The sequence below is a fragment of the Abramis brama genome (genome assembly GCF_963993115.1).
Source record: "Abramis brama genome assembly, chromosome: 21".
Lineage (NCBI taxonomy): Eukaryota > Metazoa > Chordata > Actinopteri > Cypriniformes > Leuciscidae > Abramis > Abramis brama.
The window spans coordinates 17,705,183-17,722,616 of record NC_139983.1 but is presented as its reverse complement, the minus strand read 5'-3'; the positions used below and the strand labels follow the sequence as shown (position 1 = coordinate 17,722,616).

The following is a 17,434-nucleotide window of genomic DNA, read 5'->3' as shown; positions in this document are numbered from 1 at the left end:
TTGTAAATGTCTTAAACGTTTTGTAAATGGATTTGATATTAGAATACAACTCCTAACTTAATTGTATAATGCATGCAATTCTTTTAAAACTTGTTTTCATTGTAGTTATGCTTTTTTATGCGTAATCCACAATGCAATGTAATTGAAACATTTGTTTTAATATAATTATTTTATAAAATGTATACTCATAACAATCAGTGAAATAAATGTGAAACTCATGTTATTGTGTTTTAGGTTCACTTATCAGTGAAAGATGTGCATGAGCTGTTGTAGCTGGTATTGTCAGCTTTTTGGGAAGAAAAAAAACTGAACTTGCATATGAAAGTAAGAACTTTGATATGAAACAAAATACATATACTATGCTGGGTTTCAAAATATGTAACTATAATATTGGTCAGCTAATTTTAAATTACTTCATTTTAGCAGACAAAACCCCAGTTGTGCCCTCTGTTTTTAGCAAGGTATGCATAATCAATTTTAATGATGATTTAAAATGTGTATCATAGAACAATTTTAATCCACTTATATTTTTCTTTAAGGATGAGCTGTTAAAAGACGATGACCCTCCATCATGCTTCATCTTCAATATAGTTGAATAATGTTATATAATGTGTTTTTTAACATTTTTTTTTAACGGCCTGTGCTAACTGTTGCTATCTTTTCATTTATCAGGAGCGTTGCTGAAGAACATACTTCTTGAAGTTGTTCTTCAAGAAGGAGATGCTGCCTACATGCCCCTGTCATTGGCTTGCTCAAGGTTCAGGGACATAGTTGGGGATGACAATTTCAAGAATCAGGCACACTTCTTATGGCTAAATGACATTAAAAAATATGACATTAAAAAATAAAACGCATAACAAGAACATCATTGATAATGTTAAATATTATGTTCATTTTTTTTCACGTCAGGTGTTGCATGCTGGAAAAATAAGTCGTCTCACTACAAACAGCTCTTCTTGAGGGTGTACTCAATCTCCACTTGTTTGGAGTGTGGGTTTGAGTACAAATGCTGCACACCTGGTACGTTTTGTGTAAATTGGTGATGAATAAACTAGTTGTTAGTCTAAAGGAAAACTAAAAATCTAATTTACTTATGTCATCCCTTGGAGTTTAAAAGTTCTGGACACCATTCACTTGCATGGCATGGACCTACAGAGCTGAGAAATTATTCTTAATGTTTGTAAATGTTCAATGTCAACTATAAACCCTAGTTCTTATTGTGCTTCTTGTGTATCCACCAGGTTATGCTGGGAAGGGAAAGCGAGGCGGGCTCCAGGGCATTTATTCAGAAACCTTCCACCCTGGATTTTGCAGTTTTCACTGCATGCAGATCACTTCTAATGAACTGATATAGTGTCTTTTACAAATAAAATAAAAAAGACTAAAAATAATAAAATAAAATAAACACTTTTGCAATCAATTCTGAGTGACTTGTACATGATTTTATTCTTTGAAAAAAAAAAAAAAATTATCCACCCTGAGGTTTAAATGTAATATATGTGTAACACGTTCAGAAGAACATTAGTCTGCTATTTAAAAAAAATATGCAGTAAACTTTTTTTTTTACATTAGCCAAATGTTTTTCATGTATTTACACATTGACTTCACTGAGTCCAATTGCATCACGTTTTAATATGTTAATTTACTTGATACTGTAGAATATGTAGCTAATATTCAGAAATATGCTTGAATAAGGCCTACAGCCTGATGAATTTGAAAAACACTGTCACTTTAAGTATGGTAAAAGGTGTAAAGAGACGTGACTTCATCATTGACAGTGAGTGGTATTGGACACACACAATAATAACAAAGCTGTAAGAAATCAGACCATGATGAGGAACATAATATTTGATCGTTTATTTTCATTACTGTCACTACTTCCTGCCATACTCATTCACCGCCGTCCTCGGCTTGGGGATTTCCGCATAAGCTCCTCCCACTTGCGGCGTAAACTCCTCCTACTTGCACATTTGTGAAATCCCTCCTACTTGCGGCATAAGCTCCTCCCACTTGCGGCGTAAGCTCCTCCCACCTGCAGGTCTCCGGGCTGCAGCGATACATACATGAGCCGGCGGGCCGCGGCCGCCGCGTCAGGAAGAAATCTGCTAAAATGCTGTCATTATTGCGCTCCCTCACGCTGTCCGAACCCGAATGAAGAAGACGTTTTAAAGAATGTCCCATCTGCTTTGATGTCGTTGATCTATAGCCTCTGGTGTCTGAGAATCACCAACGAGGTTTTACAACAGTGTTGTTAAATATTTATTCCGAAGCTGTGTGTGGAGCTCTAGAGAGAAACCTGCGAGCAAAAAGCGAGAATACAGCGAAGAAATCCCGAAGCTACTGAGTGCTGCTTTAAAAAAGATACTAGTGTCTAAGTACTAGTACCTAATGAATAACTACTGGTATCTATTAAATAGGTACTAGTATCGAATTAAAAGTAATTGTATACAATAAATAAGTACTAGCATCTAATGAATACTTATTAGTAATATTTAAAAAGATAATAGTCAATATTGGAATAATTACTAGTCATAAATTATTAGATGATATCAAAACAGAATAGCTACTAGTATCTATTAATTTCCAGATATCTTCAACCTCATAAGGAACTAGTAAGAAAATATTAAGAGATATATTCTTTTAACAGATCATTACATAAACATGAGTATACTCTCAACCATCCAATCAGAGTTCATATGGTAATGCAGGCTAAACTAAGGCTATAGAAGATTTATTTTTCTTAAGTAACTGGCTATGGTTTATCTAGCTAATTGGTTAGCATGAACACAGGGAAAGATATATGTTTAATATGACATTTATTGTTTTGAATGTACAGTAGATTATAATAAAGACTTAACTGCCAATAATAAAATTCAAACAATGGTTAAGTAGATCCAAAAAACGGTTCATACCAGCCAAACAACCACAATACCCAGAGATTGGGATTTTTTGGTGAGCATTCATAATTCCTTACAATCAAAAATTCAGAATATTAATAATGTGTCTGAGAATAAGAGTCATGTCAAAATAAAAGTATATACAGTACTGTGCAAAAGTCTTAGGCATGTTAATATCCCCCATCCCCCCCAAAAATGGTTTTAAGTCAGTTATTTATATCTTTTGCTGTAGTGTGCAGTAAGAAATATCAGTTTACATATCCAAACATTCTTTTTGCCATTAATTGTAATAATCCAGTCAGTGAGATTTGTGTATGCACAAGGAGTCTGACAGCAGCCAGGATGATCTGATCTCACCATCATCGAGTCCGTCTGTGATTACATGAAGAAACAGAAAAAACTGAGACAAACTAAATCCAGAAGAACTGCGGCAACGTCTCCAAGAGGCTTGAAGAAACCTTATTATATTAACATGCCTAAGACTTTTGCACAGTAGCCTACTGTATGCACTATATTACATATGCCTATTCATTACATTTTTTTTTAACTCTAATACCATTAAAAAGGTAGGCTATTATTGTTATTATAAAAATGGCCTTCTGCAATTCAGTCTGTTTCCTGTGTCATCTCTCTTTGATTTGTTGTTGGTTCATTAATATTCAACATACTATTTGCATACTGATTATTTAAATAGTAGCCTACTATCTATTAAGGTAAAATATATAATATCTTTGGAATAGATATCTAAAAAAAATAAGTAGGCTACTAGCATGAAAATAGATACTATATAGGTTTTAAGGATTAAATGTTAATACGGCTTGCCGTAGGTAGGCTGCTGTATGTGATTTTCCAATTTAGAAATAAATTTGTTTATTAGCATATATTATACCATGGTCTGGGTGAATACTCGATTCTGATTGTTCTGATAACACATTAAAGTATTATTAATTGATTAAATATTTATTTATTTCGTAAGTAACCATGGTATAAGCGGTTAATGCCCTTCGAGGTGTCCATTATGTAAGGGTTAATGCCCGACGAGGTGTCCATTATCAGGTTTTAATGGACGACGGCGAGGCGTGAACCGTCCAACGCGCAGCGGAGTACCATGGTTACTTACGAAAGAAATAAATATTTAATCAATTAATAATACTTTAATGTGTTTTAGAGTAAAAATCGTGAGGGTTTTTATTTATTAAGTCGAGCGCACTATTTAATATCTCCCGTATACAGGCGTTGCCAAGCAACGTGGCCACAGCGACCCGACCGCAGCAGTTGATCAGTGAGTTTGAGCCAGCGCAATCATTTATAACTGTCATCAGGCAAATTGACGGGACGCCTTTCCTAGGTGTCCATTATCACTTTTTAACGGACACCCTGCAGCCAATCAGAATCGAGTATTCACCCAGACCATGGTATAATTAACTATAATAAATTAAGTTGTGAGAGTTAGAAACTTTAGTTGACCGGCCGTAATTGAAGAACACTAGTAAAATCGTAAAGAGATTCATTGTTTTAATGGCATTTTGCTGATACCATGTTAATGTTTTTTTACTGGAATATGCCTAATTATAGCATTCGAGTGAAAACTATCGTTAACATGTTGAATGTTTGCTTTAACGGTGCGCGCGAGTGACAGTAGGTGTGTCCAGGTATCGTTTCCTGTGTCGCTCGGGCTGTGTTTAATCGTACTTTTGAATCAGTAACCTCAGGAACTCTCAATGGCGTCAACGGGACAGCAAAAAGAAGTGAAAATGATTTCAGAACGGTCCAACCAAGGTAAGGGTGCTGGTGTCAAATGCCTAAATAGTGCAGGTATCTCCTAGGAACTGGGTTGCTTGCTGTAACTGTCTGTAACAGTCTCACACAGGTATTATAATAGTAGGCCTACATGAAGTCGATTTGTTTCTTGTTAAAGCAGTCATTTCGGTATCAACTTGATTTTATCCTTATTCCCAGAAAGAAAAATCCACAATAGTTATGTAGAATTCTGGAAAACAATCTGACATATTTTACCAACCAACAAATTCTGAAGTGGAACACAAATGGTATAACATTCTCTGCCTGCATGCAGAGGAAAACATTGCAAAGCCTTTTAATTCTGTAAACTCTTGCTTTGAGAGGCTTGTTTGGACATGCACACATATTTTTGGTGAACATCCTGGCATTTCTTTTGTTTTTCATGTAAAGATATGTGTGCAGCAGTCTGTCTTAAAAGACTGCTATCTTTTTTTGATAACCCATGCAATTCCATTTTTCCAATCAATGTATTTTACTTATTGAATAGCCAAATAAAATAAATTGTATTAAATAAATAAAAAAATAAAAATAAAACTTTATCAGTTTATCAATAAAACAAGATAGAAATTTTAGGGGAAATTGTGGTTGATAAACCAAGAATAAATGCATATTTACTTCAACTTGTACGTTGTAATGTTGCTATACGTAGAAATCTGCCATATTATATCAAGAATGGGGCATACTCATTCAGAATGGGGCTTTGGTTTCCCAGTGGACACAAATGTGACCACTGACATATTTACATATATTTTGATCATGATTTTTTTTCATGATCATATTTGATTTGTATAGGCCCTTTGAATATTAATATGCTAGTTGTGTCTGTATTATGGCGTGTTTTATGGAGCTTTGACGCAGACATCATCTCTGAAATCTGTAGTCATGTGACCATTTATGTGACCACGTAAAACTGTTTGCATGAAATTAAGACAGTCGGCACTTTCATTTCAACTGTGTAAAATACATAAATTATTTTTGAACCCACAAATGTTACTGTTAGGATTAAATGAGTAATGAGTAAATTTTCCTGACTGCTGTATAATTTCCCTCTAGAATTAGGTTAGTAAACAACTCTCTGAAAGACATCTTCAGGCAAGATTTGCTTTATATCCTTTTGCTCGAAGCGCCCTGCAGACCTCTTAAATAGAGGCAGAGAACATTAGGATTAATTGCATTTTTCTGCTATGCTCTGAAACTTTACAAACTAAACTGAAGAGACGGTCTTTTCCATGATAGTCTGTCTCACTGTGACATTAATAACCCAGACACAGTGTGGTTTGTAAACCCTTTACAGATGATGGCTTCTGCTCTAAAATTAAATACATATTCAGTGGAGTTGATGCTGATTCATACTACAGGCGGCATGTAGACGGATATGAGTGGAACTGTCATTGTCTTGACCAGCAAATGTATTTCTCATCCATGGAGAGAATTTCCTCTATTTGTAATTATATACTTTTGCAACATTAAAAATACTTTTGTGTAAATTAGTGTTAGTTTCCATGAGCAATCCTCATGCTGGACATGAGTTGTGAGCTATTGCAGTAAAAGTTTCCTCTTGAGTTTGATCTCTCTCATGTAGGCCTTTTGAAATTGCATTAACTGACTGTGTAGTTCTTGGGAAGTTGTGACTTGTGAGATGTTTAACTGGCGCCCTTGTATTTCTGCAGTAATTCTCCAGTATGAAAGCCTCCAAAGAGAACATGAGAAAATCAAAAAGGAGGTAAGATGTTTGTTGTTCTTTTACCTGTCTCTTTTATTCTTTGCATTTCTACAACATCTGTGTGTGGTCTTAAAGGGATAGTTCACCCACAAATAAATTTTGAAAATCTTTAAATTATCTTTAAATAGTTTTTAGTTTTATAAGTAGTTTTATCTTTAAATAGTTTTCAGCAGTTTCTGTTGAAAACTTTTGAACCTTCAATTCATCAAATAATCCTGCAAAAATTACGGTTTCCACAAAAATATTAAACAGCACAGCTGTGATAATAATAAGAAATGTTTTTTGAGCATAAAATCAGCATATTAGACTGATTTCTGTAGGATCATGTGATACTGAAGACTGCTTAACATTCAGCTTTGCCATCACAGGAATAAATTACATTTCAAGGATGTATAAAAATAGAAAACCATTATTTTAAATTGTAATAATCTTTTATGGTATTTACTGTACTTTTGATCAAATAAGTGCAGCCGTGGCGAGTATAAGAGACTTCTTTCAAAAACATTTAAAAAAAAATTACAGACCCCAAAGGGATAGTTCACCCAAAAAATGAAAATTCTCAGATTTTGTTACAAATATTTTCATTTGTGTTCCGAAGATGAACGAAAGTCTTACGGGTTTGGAATGACACGAGGGTGAGTAAATGATAACAGAATTTTCATTTTTGGGTGAACTGTTCCTTTAAGTTTAGTAAATGATGACAGAATTTACATTTTTGGGTGATCTATACATTTAAAATGATATTTCGGAGGGTTTGCTTTTAATCAAATAAATGCAGATGTTCTTTTAAATAAAAAATCTGTTCTATCACTGTAATATACTCTATATTTTTATTTAATTTTGTTTCAGTGTAAAAAAATGCAAGAGGAGAGAGATGAGGCCTTACGGAAGTTGAAAGAATTTGAACAAGGTTGGTTTTAAAGATCTATCTTTAAAGATTATAATGAGATAAATTTAAAGATTTATCTCATTATAACTTCTCATATTCAATTAATGTCCATCCAGTGACATCCTTCTGTGTAGTACATTAAAACATTTACAAAAGCCACGTTTCCATCGAAATTACCTGGAATTTGTCCAAGGAACTTTTTTCCCAGGAACTTTTTTTCCCTCCAGACCTGTTGCTAAAAGTACCGTGAAGATTAGGCAAATTAGTCTGGTGACGTAGGACTGCGCGCTGCTTTACAGTTCCCGCTGGATTTCATTCTCTGAATTTAAGCTTAATAAAGCCTGAACCTCATCGTCGGTCCATCTGTCGTAATTTTTAAACTCCATTGTTGATTCGAATATCAAACAACTGTTACTGCACGCACCGCAACAGATAAAAAAAAAAAATGGTGGTTTAAATAAAATGCTGCGTGGAGTCAACCAATCAAAATGCGGCATAAACTCAACCAATCAGCATGTTCAGTGCCCAAGTCCCACCCCCGAAAGTTCCTGAACTTAGAAAAAGTACTACCTCGCAAGCAGGGACTTTCGGAGGGGGAAATATTTACCCGGAACTTCATTTAGACACTGGTTCCTGCGGTGGAAACACACAGAGTACCACCCCAAAGTCCCTAGTTCCTGGGAAAGGTTCCTGCAGTGGAAACGCAGCTAAAGACTGCTCCAATTTCTGTGGAAAATACTGGCTGTGCGCTTTGCTCTTTTGAACTTTTATCCCAGAATCTTCCAAGAACTATGACACTGTTCCATATAGACACACCTAGTTATTCAGTAACCATCATTTCCCTGTTTTCCAACAAGACATGTTTTAATGTTATTCAGACTGCTCTAAATCTAAGCAATTGGAGTCACCCACTTTGCATAGACGTGAAAATGCACATTCCAGTCTTAAATTATTGTAATTCAAGAATGCTTTGGAATATAGACGTAAGATTGGTCTTGTTTTAAAGAAGACATTTGGCAGATTTGACAGTGATATAAGAATATGAAACAGAAAAAAAGTTATAGAAGTTTGAGTTTATGAAAATGTACAAAGTAAAAAATGAATTATTCATATTTTATATAAAATATATATTTTCAAAACATGTTGTACTCTAAAACTGCAAAAATCTGAACAAGTTGTGTTCCAAATTTTAGGTTGATATCTCAAAAAATGAGCTTTCAGTACATAGACATATAAACAACATTAAAGGGATGGTTCGGAGTAATTTCAACCTAGGGTCCTTTGCACCATGACCTCGAGCCAAACAACCCCCAGAAGCCTTTTTTACCTTGGTCGAACATTATTAAAGTTAGAGCTTATTTAGAGATATCAGCCGAATGGCTTAGTGCAGGCGCTAATGGATCCAAGGATGTATCTCGTAAATTACCCCACTAATAATGCCCGGAATGGTACCAAACTTATAAAGTAGTACAAATAGGTTCTGTACTCATAAAATGAGGCATTGGAAAGTTTGTAAGTACATCAGGAGTTTATTTAAATAACACTTGCCTGACGGCTCATGCTACTGCTAACCCGGACGTCGACGTCACTTCAGTGATTTGGGAAAAAATTGGAGCGCACCGCTGGAAGATTATTATTACTTGTTACTTATTCTATGTAATTATAAATATGTTTGTTTTGTGGTGTTTACACATGCAAGTTCTTATGTTCATTAAAACACTCTTAAAATAAATTGCATCACTTTTTCTGGGGTTTTCTCAGCAGTGTAGAAACATAAGAACCTCCAAACATGATCAAAATCTATTTTCTTCAAAATTTGAAAGGTTTCCTATCAAATTAGATCATGTACTTGATGATACTTTTTTTTTTTGTAGAGTTATAGACCATTACTTTTAAGTATGCCACTTGAAATCACATGAAATCATTAAAAATGCCTTCAAGGTGTAAGGGGTTAACAGTTAGAGAGCTTATATGTCACTTATATAAAGCTTGTAAGATCGGGATCGGTTTCGGCCGATCATGATGACAAGAAAACGGTAGTCAGTATCGGCTGCAAAACTCCTGATCGGAGCATCCCTAGTTGATATCAATCACAAACACCCGAATGAGGGGAAAAGCGACAGGTTTCAGTCTCAAATGGGGTTTTCTGCGGTCCCTCCCTCGCCAAATCGCCACACTTCACCTCTCTCGCACATCTATACAAATGTCACCTTCTTTTTCTTCCCTGGGGAAACATGGAATTCAAACACGTGAATTAAAAGGCGAAATTTTAAAAAGCACAGCAAATGGCCGCCGGTGTTGGAGAGGAGGGGAAAAAAATCCATTACATTCTCATTTTAATGCACGAAATAGGTCATTATTTGATAGAGAAGAGCGTGTGTTTTTGTGAATAATCTTGGCCTTTGCTCATGTTTCCTCCGCCATAAACGCGTATTGTGTATGACTTCCACTTAAATAGTGGCTGCAGCTTCTAGCAGAGCAGCTGCATATTAGGAGCTATTACGTGATTTCATAGCTCTCGGAAAATTGCTTCTATTCAGCGCAAAGCGACCGAGAGGGAGGCTGGCTAGGTGGGGGGGAAGCGGTGAGCGAACGAGTGAGCGAGCGAGCAAGAAAAAAGCCCACAACACACAATCATGTCTTTTCAATTGGAGATGGCAAGGTTGATGACAACATGACCATTGTGTTCTAATGATAAGACCACAAAGGCATCTGCCCCCTCATCAAGCTCGGCGCTGTAGAAACAGCATCAGAGGCTCTAATTCACTTCTCCAGCACGCAGGCCTGATAGCATTATGCTCCGCGTCCTCGTGCACGCAATCACTGTCTGTCTCTGAGAAGACGCGTGCACGAGGAACGGCGCGAGAAGAAAGAGATTTGAAGATGTAACGTTGATGGGGAGGCTAAAACTTACAATTAAAGCTGCCAAGCCTGACGTGTGAAGTCTCCCCCTCCTGCTCCGCAACTGCCTCACACTTAGCCCGGTTTATGTGTAGCTGCTATTACAATTAACCTGTCACTTAGTGCTAGTACTACCAAAAGAGAGAGAGAGATGAAAGATGGGGTGGAGGGAAACCAACTGGCAGCTAAGTACTGTTTAATGAGTGACAGGGAAAGGCTTACAGCGGCAACTTGGATATCGCAGACACGGGCGTTCATCAAGTTTTAATTAGGTGTCATTGGGAGGCAGCCGCTGGCCGTGATGGTGCTAATTCCTGTTTTTGCCTCTCAACCACAATGTGTAATTAGTTAAGAGGCTGTGAGCTGGTCCGTGGCCAGTCTCTGGTGATTACGGACACAAATAAGGTAAGAGCTCGGGGCGTTAAGAGCGTCTGCCTCTTCCATCTCCCCATCTTCCGCCTCTTTGGAAGCTGATAGATTGCGGCTGCTCATCAGACTGACTGCGTTTTTGAATTTTGAAAGTTTCCTTTCAATCCGTCTTGTTTTTGGACTCTTTTTGTGCGCGGGAGACTAATCTTGAGCATTTACAAATATTTTCAAAAGGAGAGAATCTTTAGAGACACCGTGGGCCTTTGAATGTTCTTGCATTTGCAGAGGAGACTCCAGAGATAACTCTATTAATTATTAAGCTCTATAAAATCTATTAAGCTCGGCTAGACAGGCTTGCGTTGATCTCAGTCTCCCATTCCTATAGGATCTGAATGAAGGACAGGACTTAGCTGACTTGAACAGATCTACACAGCAGACAATAGCTGTATGAAGGCCAAGGAGCTTGGTGATTCACCAGAAAAGAGAGTCTGAAAAGATGTTGCTATATAAGATGGACATGAACTTTTTTCAGCATCAAGATATATTTGGGGTCGTGTTTTGAAAGAAGTGTCTTATGCTCACCAAAGCTGCATTTATTTCATCAAAAATACAGTAAAAAACAAAATATTGCGCAATATTACAATGTTAAAACCCATTTTTTCTGCTTAACGTTTTTGTGGAAAGCATGATACCAGTAAAACATTTGTGGTAAGATTTTAAAAAAGATAAATTAATACTTTTATTCATCATGGATGTATTAAATTGAAAAAAAGTTACAGTGAAGACATTTATAATGTTACAAAATATTTCTATTTAATAAATGCTTTAATAAATGTAATAAATGCAAATGAATGCTGTTCATATTCATCAAAGAATCCTGAAAAAAGTATCACCATTTCCACACATTTTTTTAGGCACAACCGTTTTCAATATTGATATTACTAAGAAATGTTTCTTGAGCAGCCAATCAGCATATTAGAATGATTTCTGAAGGATCATGTGACACTGAAGGCTGGAGTAATGATGCTGAAAATGCATCTTTATCATCACTGGAATAAATTACATTTTAAAATATATTCAAATCGAAAACAGTTATTGTATATATTCTAATAATATTTTGTATTAAATAAATGCAGCCTTGGTGTGCATAAGAGTCTTTGGTAGCACTTTATTTTACAGTGTCCTTGTTAAATATGTTACATTACCATAGTAACATTAAATTATGCATAATTACATGCAACTAACCCTCAACCAAATCCTAATCCTACCCTAACCCTATAGTAAGTGCATGTTGTTAATTAATATTACTCTGTACTTAAAGGGGTGGTTGATTATGATTTCACTTTTTTCAAAGCAAAGGGAGATATTTTCTTTTACAGAAATCACTTTTTAAGGACTACAACAAATGGCTGGTAGGGACTACAATGAGCTTCTTCATGGGTTAGTGACATCACTAACCCTAAAATTTACATAAACCCCGCCCCCGGAAACGCGATTTATAGATTATCATGACAGAATATGCTAATGAATGACTTGAAGATAGTTAACTCCACATCAGCTACATATATTCATTAACTAACCGTTCAGAAATGTCCTGTTGCATTCTACATGTTGTCACTTCTTCTTGAGTCTCTCCATCTTTGTCTGACACCGGTTTGAACATAAAAGGCTAAAAGTTTTTGAGATTTTCAGTGTGTGTCTGTGTGAGGTAATCGGAGCTACTTACACACAAGCTCTTGAAGCTCCGCCCCCTGTGACGGGAGCAGCAGCTAATTTGCATTTAAAGGGACACATACAAACACAGTGCTTTTTTGCTCAACCTCAAAAAGTGAAAATTTTAACATGCTATAATGTTAAAATCATGCTATAATGTTCATTATTTATAAAGTGTAACCGAGACTTCTTTCAAAAACATTAAAAAAAAATTATGTTTCCAAACTTTTGACAGTTACTGTACACACACACACACACACACACACACACACACACACACACACACACACACACACACACACATATAGTAGGATCAAATTCTGAAACCACAAAACAAAAAAAAATCACCCCTCCTCTCTTAATTCATCATGTTTCTTTTCTGAGCAACAGTAAAAGTTTTCACCTTTTGTAATAGTTGTGTATGAGTCCCTCAATTGTCTCCAGTGTGAAAATATGTATCAAAATCATATAGTCACTGTTGGAAAAAGTTCAAATATGCAGCAGATGGTGGAAAGCTGAAATAGTCCTATAGAGTGACAGATGGGTGGATACAAAATCCAAGTCCATATTAATCTTTAAATTAACATTAGATTATAGAAAATGCATGTATAATAATAACCGGGGTATATAAGAATTAGAACGATTTTTAGTTTTAGATGAAGCACAACATGTCACACTACAGAAGACTGCTATGAGTGCTGTGACAGCAACTATTCAAACCATTCAATTCCTTAATGAGATTGTGTGTCTACCATATAGACTGTAGTTCCAGCTGTTTTGTACACCAAATGTTCCCATTCAACTTGTGTGAGAGGAGTCTGGAGAGCATGATAGCTGTTAAAGAGCAGTTCCAGGGCTCTGGACAGAGTAATTGTATGATGTTGTGACCTTGTCTATGAATGTCATGATGTTGTACTGTTCTGACTGCTTCAGTGTGTGCATGACAGTGTGTGAAAATTAGCCGTGTGCTTGCCTGTAGTGACAACTGTAGTGTGTTTGCATTGAAGAAACCATCAAAATATTTGACATATTTCTTGTCTTTAGTGTCACACAGGGTGATAGAGGAGGTGAACAACATTCAGGAGAATCTAGAGATCGAGAAGACATGCAGAGAGAGTGTAGAAGCTTTGGCTTCAAAGGTGAGGTTTTACAATCAAGTTATGATTGTCTGTTCTGTTTTATTCTATTGCATTTGATTCTCCTCCTTTCTGATTTATTTGATTCTGTTCTGTTTGGTTCTGTGTGAGTTGATTATGTTATGATTTATTTCATTCTGTTCTGTTCTGATTCACTTGATTTTGTTCTTTTTTGTTTGATTTGAATCTGTTTTCATTTATTCATTCTTGTGTTCTGTTTCATGTGATTCTCTTTGGTTCAGTTTCTTTTGATTCCGTCTGTTCTGTTTCATTTGATTCTCCATTGTTCTGTTCTGATTCATTTGATTCTTTTTTTTGGTTCTGTTTCATTTGATTCTCTTTTGTTATTTTTCATTTGATTCTGTTGTGTTCTGGTGCGTTTGATTCAGTTCTGTGTCATTTGAGTATATTCTGTTTTGTTTCATTCTGTTTTGTTCGGTTTCATTTGATTCTCCTCTGTCCTGTTCTGATTTGATTAATTCATTTGATTATGTTCTGTTCATTATTTATTTGATTCAGTTTTTTTATTATTTGATTCTGTTCCATTTAATTCTCTTATGTTCTGTTTCATGTTATTCTTTTTTGTTGTTTTTATTTCATTCTCTTCTGTTCTTTTCATTTGATTATCTTCTGTTTTTAATTATTTGATTCTGTTTTTTTAATTTTTTTGTTTTTTTATTCTGTTCTGTGTCAGTTGAATATGTTCTGTTCTGTTTCACTTGATCCTCTTTGTTCTGTTATGTTATATTTCATTTTATTCTGTTCCTCTCTGTTCTGTTCTGATTCATTTGAATTTGCTCTGTTCTTATTTATTTGATTCTGATGTTTTTGTTTAATTCCATTGCATTTCATTAATTTGTGGTCTGTATCTTTTTATTCCATTCTGTTCTTTTTCATTTTATTTTCTTCTGTTCTGATTCATTTGAGTCTGTTCTTATTTATTAGATTTTTTTTTGTGTGTTTGATTTAATTGTTTTCTTTTGGTTCTATTCTCTTCTTTTGGTTTTGGTTTGTTATGGTATATTCTATTCTATACTAATATATGTTTTCTTCTGTTTCTTTGCTCTACTCTTCTTAGGAACATTACTTCTAGAATCATACACTCATGTTTTCGCTTGTGCTTTCATGGTAAATAGGTTGAGATCCATCATGCCTCCATCCATCCAACATTCCATCCATTTATTTCCTCCTCCATCCTGAGCAAAGTACACACAATTGTACTCCATGTGGGCAGTCACTCCACTGAGTTCATGCTGAAGTCAATCTTAAGACTATTTCCCTCCCGTGTACCTGCATCTTGGTGTTGACTGCCTGCCCACCTCACTGGTCCCGCTCATTACAGAAGTATTCAATTTGCCATCAGTCCCTGCTCAGCACATTGTTTAGTCGGGTTTCGGTTCCGCCGCTCAGGCTCAGTCTGGTCTGAAAAGTGAAGTGGCATCTACGCTGAACGCTCAGCAGGTAAATGGATCTCTAAAAGCCCAGGTGTGAGGCAAATTAGCGGGAACGATTACCGGCTCATTGCCGTCTATCTGATGGATGAATCAACTATCTTCTGCTGTCTGTCAGTGATGAGCGCTGATCACCACACACAGAGAGAGAAATGAGAGAACAGTAGCAGTGAAAGGAATAAAGACACAGATAAAAGAGATAAAGACCAGGAGAAAATAGTCTTTAGGTTAAAAAAGGACACTGTTGTCCTGCGTTTTTAGAAGCAGGCTAGCTGTCGTGTGACGTCTTTCTTTTTCCACGAAAAGAAGACGTTTTACCGCGCAAAGAAAAACGGACTTTCATTTTTGTATATGACAAAATAGACTGAGATGACAAAATGCTGTGGTTCTTGGTTATTTAGCATGGTCGAAAAGATTATTGTTCCTGCCATTTCTTGAAAATCACTTTCTAGTGTAGTTCTAGAGTATTCTCTTGAGGTATACATTTTTTTCCTTGAAGTATGTGAAGCCATCACAGATGTCACATCACAGTTTCTGAAAGCTGCGGTTGAGGAAGACCGCGGAGCATTTCATTTGTGCGGAGGAAATAGACCTGCAGCTGGGCCGTTTTGTGCCTCAGCATTATGTGTTGGATAAAAGCTCGATTTAACCAAACAATGGTTTCCTGACATCCTTAAATGCACAGCCCAGCTTGTTCTGTGTTCGCCGGCGGTCACTGTGCATGAAAACCGGTGCAGATGCCCTTTGTCCTGGCTGCTCTGTGAACACCCCCACACCAAACCCCTCACGTCTGTGGAACTAACAGCAAGGTTTTGGCCTCCACAGGTTTGCTCATCTTCTATCTGTCAGGACACATCATGTCTGATTGAGGATGCGGTTGTTTTTGTCACTAGTTGCTCTTTCAGCACATAGCTGAATTATCTCAAGTGCCTCATCTGTCTTTATTGAAAGGCAGCCAGGAAACACTTTCAACTGCATTGGTCTCTTAAGTTTTATTGCATTAAACTTGTTGATTTTCGCAAGAGTTTTGTTTTATACTACCGTTTGAGAACAGTAAGATTTTTTTTTTTTGTATTTATTATCAATGTTGGAAACGTTTGTGTTGCTTTTGAAATTTTTGTGGAAACCTTGATACTTTTTTTCAGGATTCTCTGACGAATAGAAAGTTGAATAGAAAGTAATTATTTAAATAGTAGTCTTTTGTAACATCCAAAAATGTAAATTTATTGCATACTTGTTGAATAAAAGTATTAAGTTCTCGAAAAGAAAAAAATCTTACTCCAAACATTTGAACGGTAATGTATGCCAGTAATAGTCAGCCAGTCATCGCAAAACATTCCCACTTAGAAAAGCACAATATATTGGGAACCATATCGTTTATCGCCTGATTTAACTTTTTCATTTATTTTTTTCATTTATTGGTATTGGACTATATTGTTTTTTATTTTTTTCATTTATAGGTAGTGGATGATATTGGTTATTTAATTATTGATACTGATTTCCTCTGTTTTTTACATTTGCTATAATCTTTGTTAATCTTTAAAAACACGAATAATTTAATAACGCGGTTAAATGTAATCATTAGCATATCTTAAACTCAATATCATTTTCATACTGGAGATTATAATGTTGTGATGCATAAATTGATCAGTTAAAACATTTAAAATGGTTCATTTTAGTTTTTAGTGTTTTGTTTTTAATTTCTATACAATAAAAATTGCAATACTCTACTCTACATTTATCTATTATCTGCCATAACATGAAGATAATAATCGCCTTATCAGTATTGTCCAGAATTGTAATATTGGTGCATTCCTTGGGTTTATTTTGCCACAATGACTAGCTGACTGGATATTATCCCACTTATACAATAAATAAATAACTGGAAATTAAATATTGATATTGCCTTGTTGATTGCTGTATTTTTGTGAACTAATCTTGTGAATATCTATAAAACAAGTGTGTAAAACTTGATTTGCATCTCAGTATGCATGGTGGAAAAGAAATCTCACCTCTTCCTGAAAATGCGAAGGATACGTTGTGAAAATTACAGCATTGGCTCGTTCCAAATTTACATTTAAATGAGTCCAAAAATTTTGGTTGGTGTGATTGGAGGATGGTGAGCAGAATTGTCTCAAAAAGTCTCTACATTTCAGCTGTATGATTTATTGTGTATGATGGCTATAATTTTGTCTGCCAAGAGACCCGAGGCTGGCAGACACCTCATCTACCCCCAAAAAAGAAGAAAATCATAATCAATTTCTTAAACTCTGGAACATTTTGAATTATTAAGCAGTAATGGATGAGGGTTCGCGGGTGGTGGCAGTCAAATCAAAGTGCAATCCAAACACATGACATTTTGTTTTGATGTGTGATCAGAGGAGATGAGGGGCCTGGCCACCTCAGGACGCACATCTGATTTCTGCCACTGTGTAATTTTGCCGCTGCGCTCTCATCAATGCCGGATGATTATCACAGTCACAGAGCGAGCGTGCATGTGTTTCTGCGTGTTTATCCCCGTATTATGTGTTGTTGATTGCGTTTTTAAAAGATGC

The 17,434-nt window shown here is 35.8% G+C and overlaps 1 protein-coding gene across 1 annotated transcript in view; it reads left to right on the top strand.

The window, feature by feature from the left end:
- Positions 1–4,561: 4,561 nt before the first annotated feature.
- The window catches only part of shtn1 (shootin 1), a 26,706-nt gene continuing 13,833 nt past the window's right edge, over positions 4,562–17,434 (top strand). The window contains exons 1-4 of the mRNA XM_084096381.1: positions 4,562–4,676; positions 6,368–6,420; positions 7,270–7,330; positions 13,337–13,431. Coding sequence (XP_083952507.1) covers positions 4,619–4,676; positions 6,368–6,420; positions 7,270–7,330; positions 13,337–13,431 — 267 coding nt within the window. The 5' untranslated portion in view covers positions 4,562–4,618. The remainder of the gene's footprint in view (positions 4,677–6,367; positions 6,421–7,269; positions 7,331–13,336; positions 13,432–17,434) is intronic.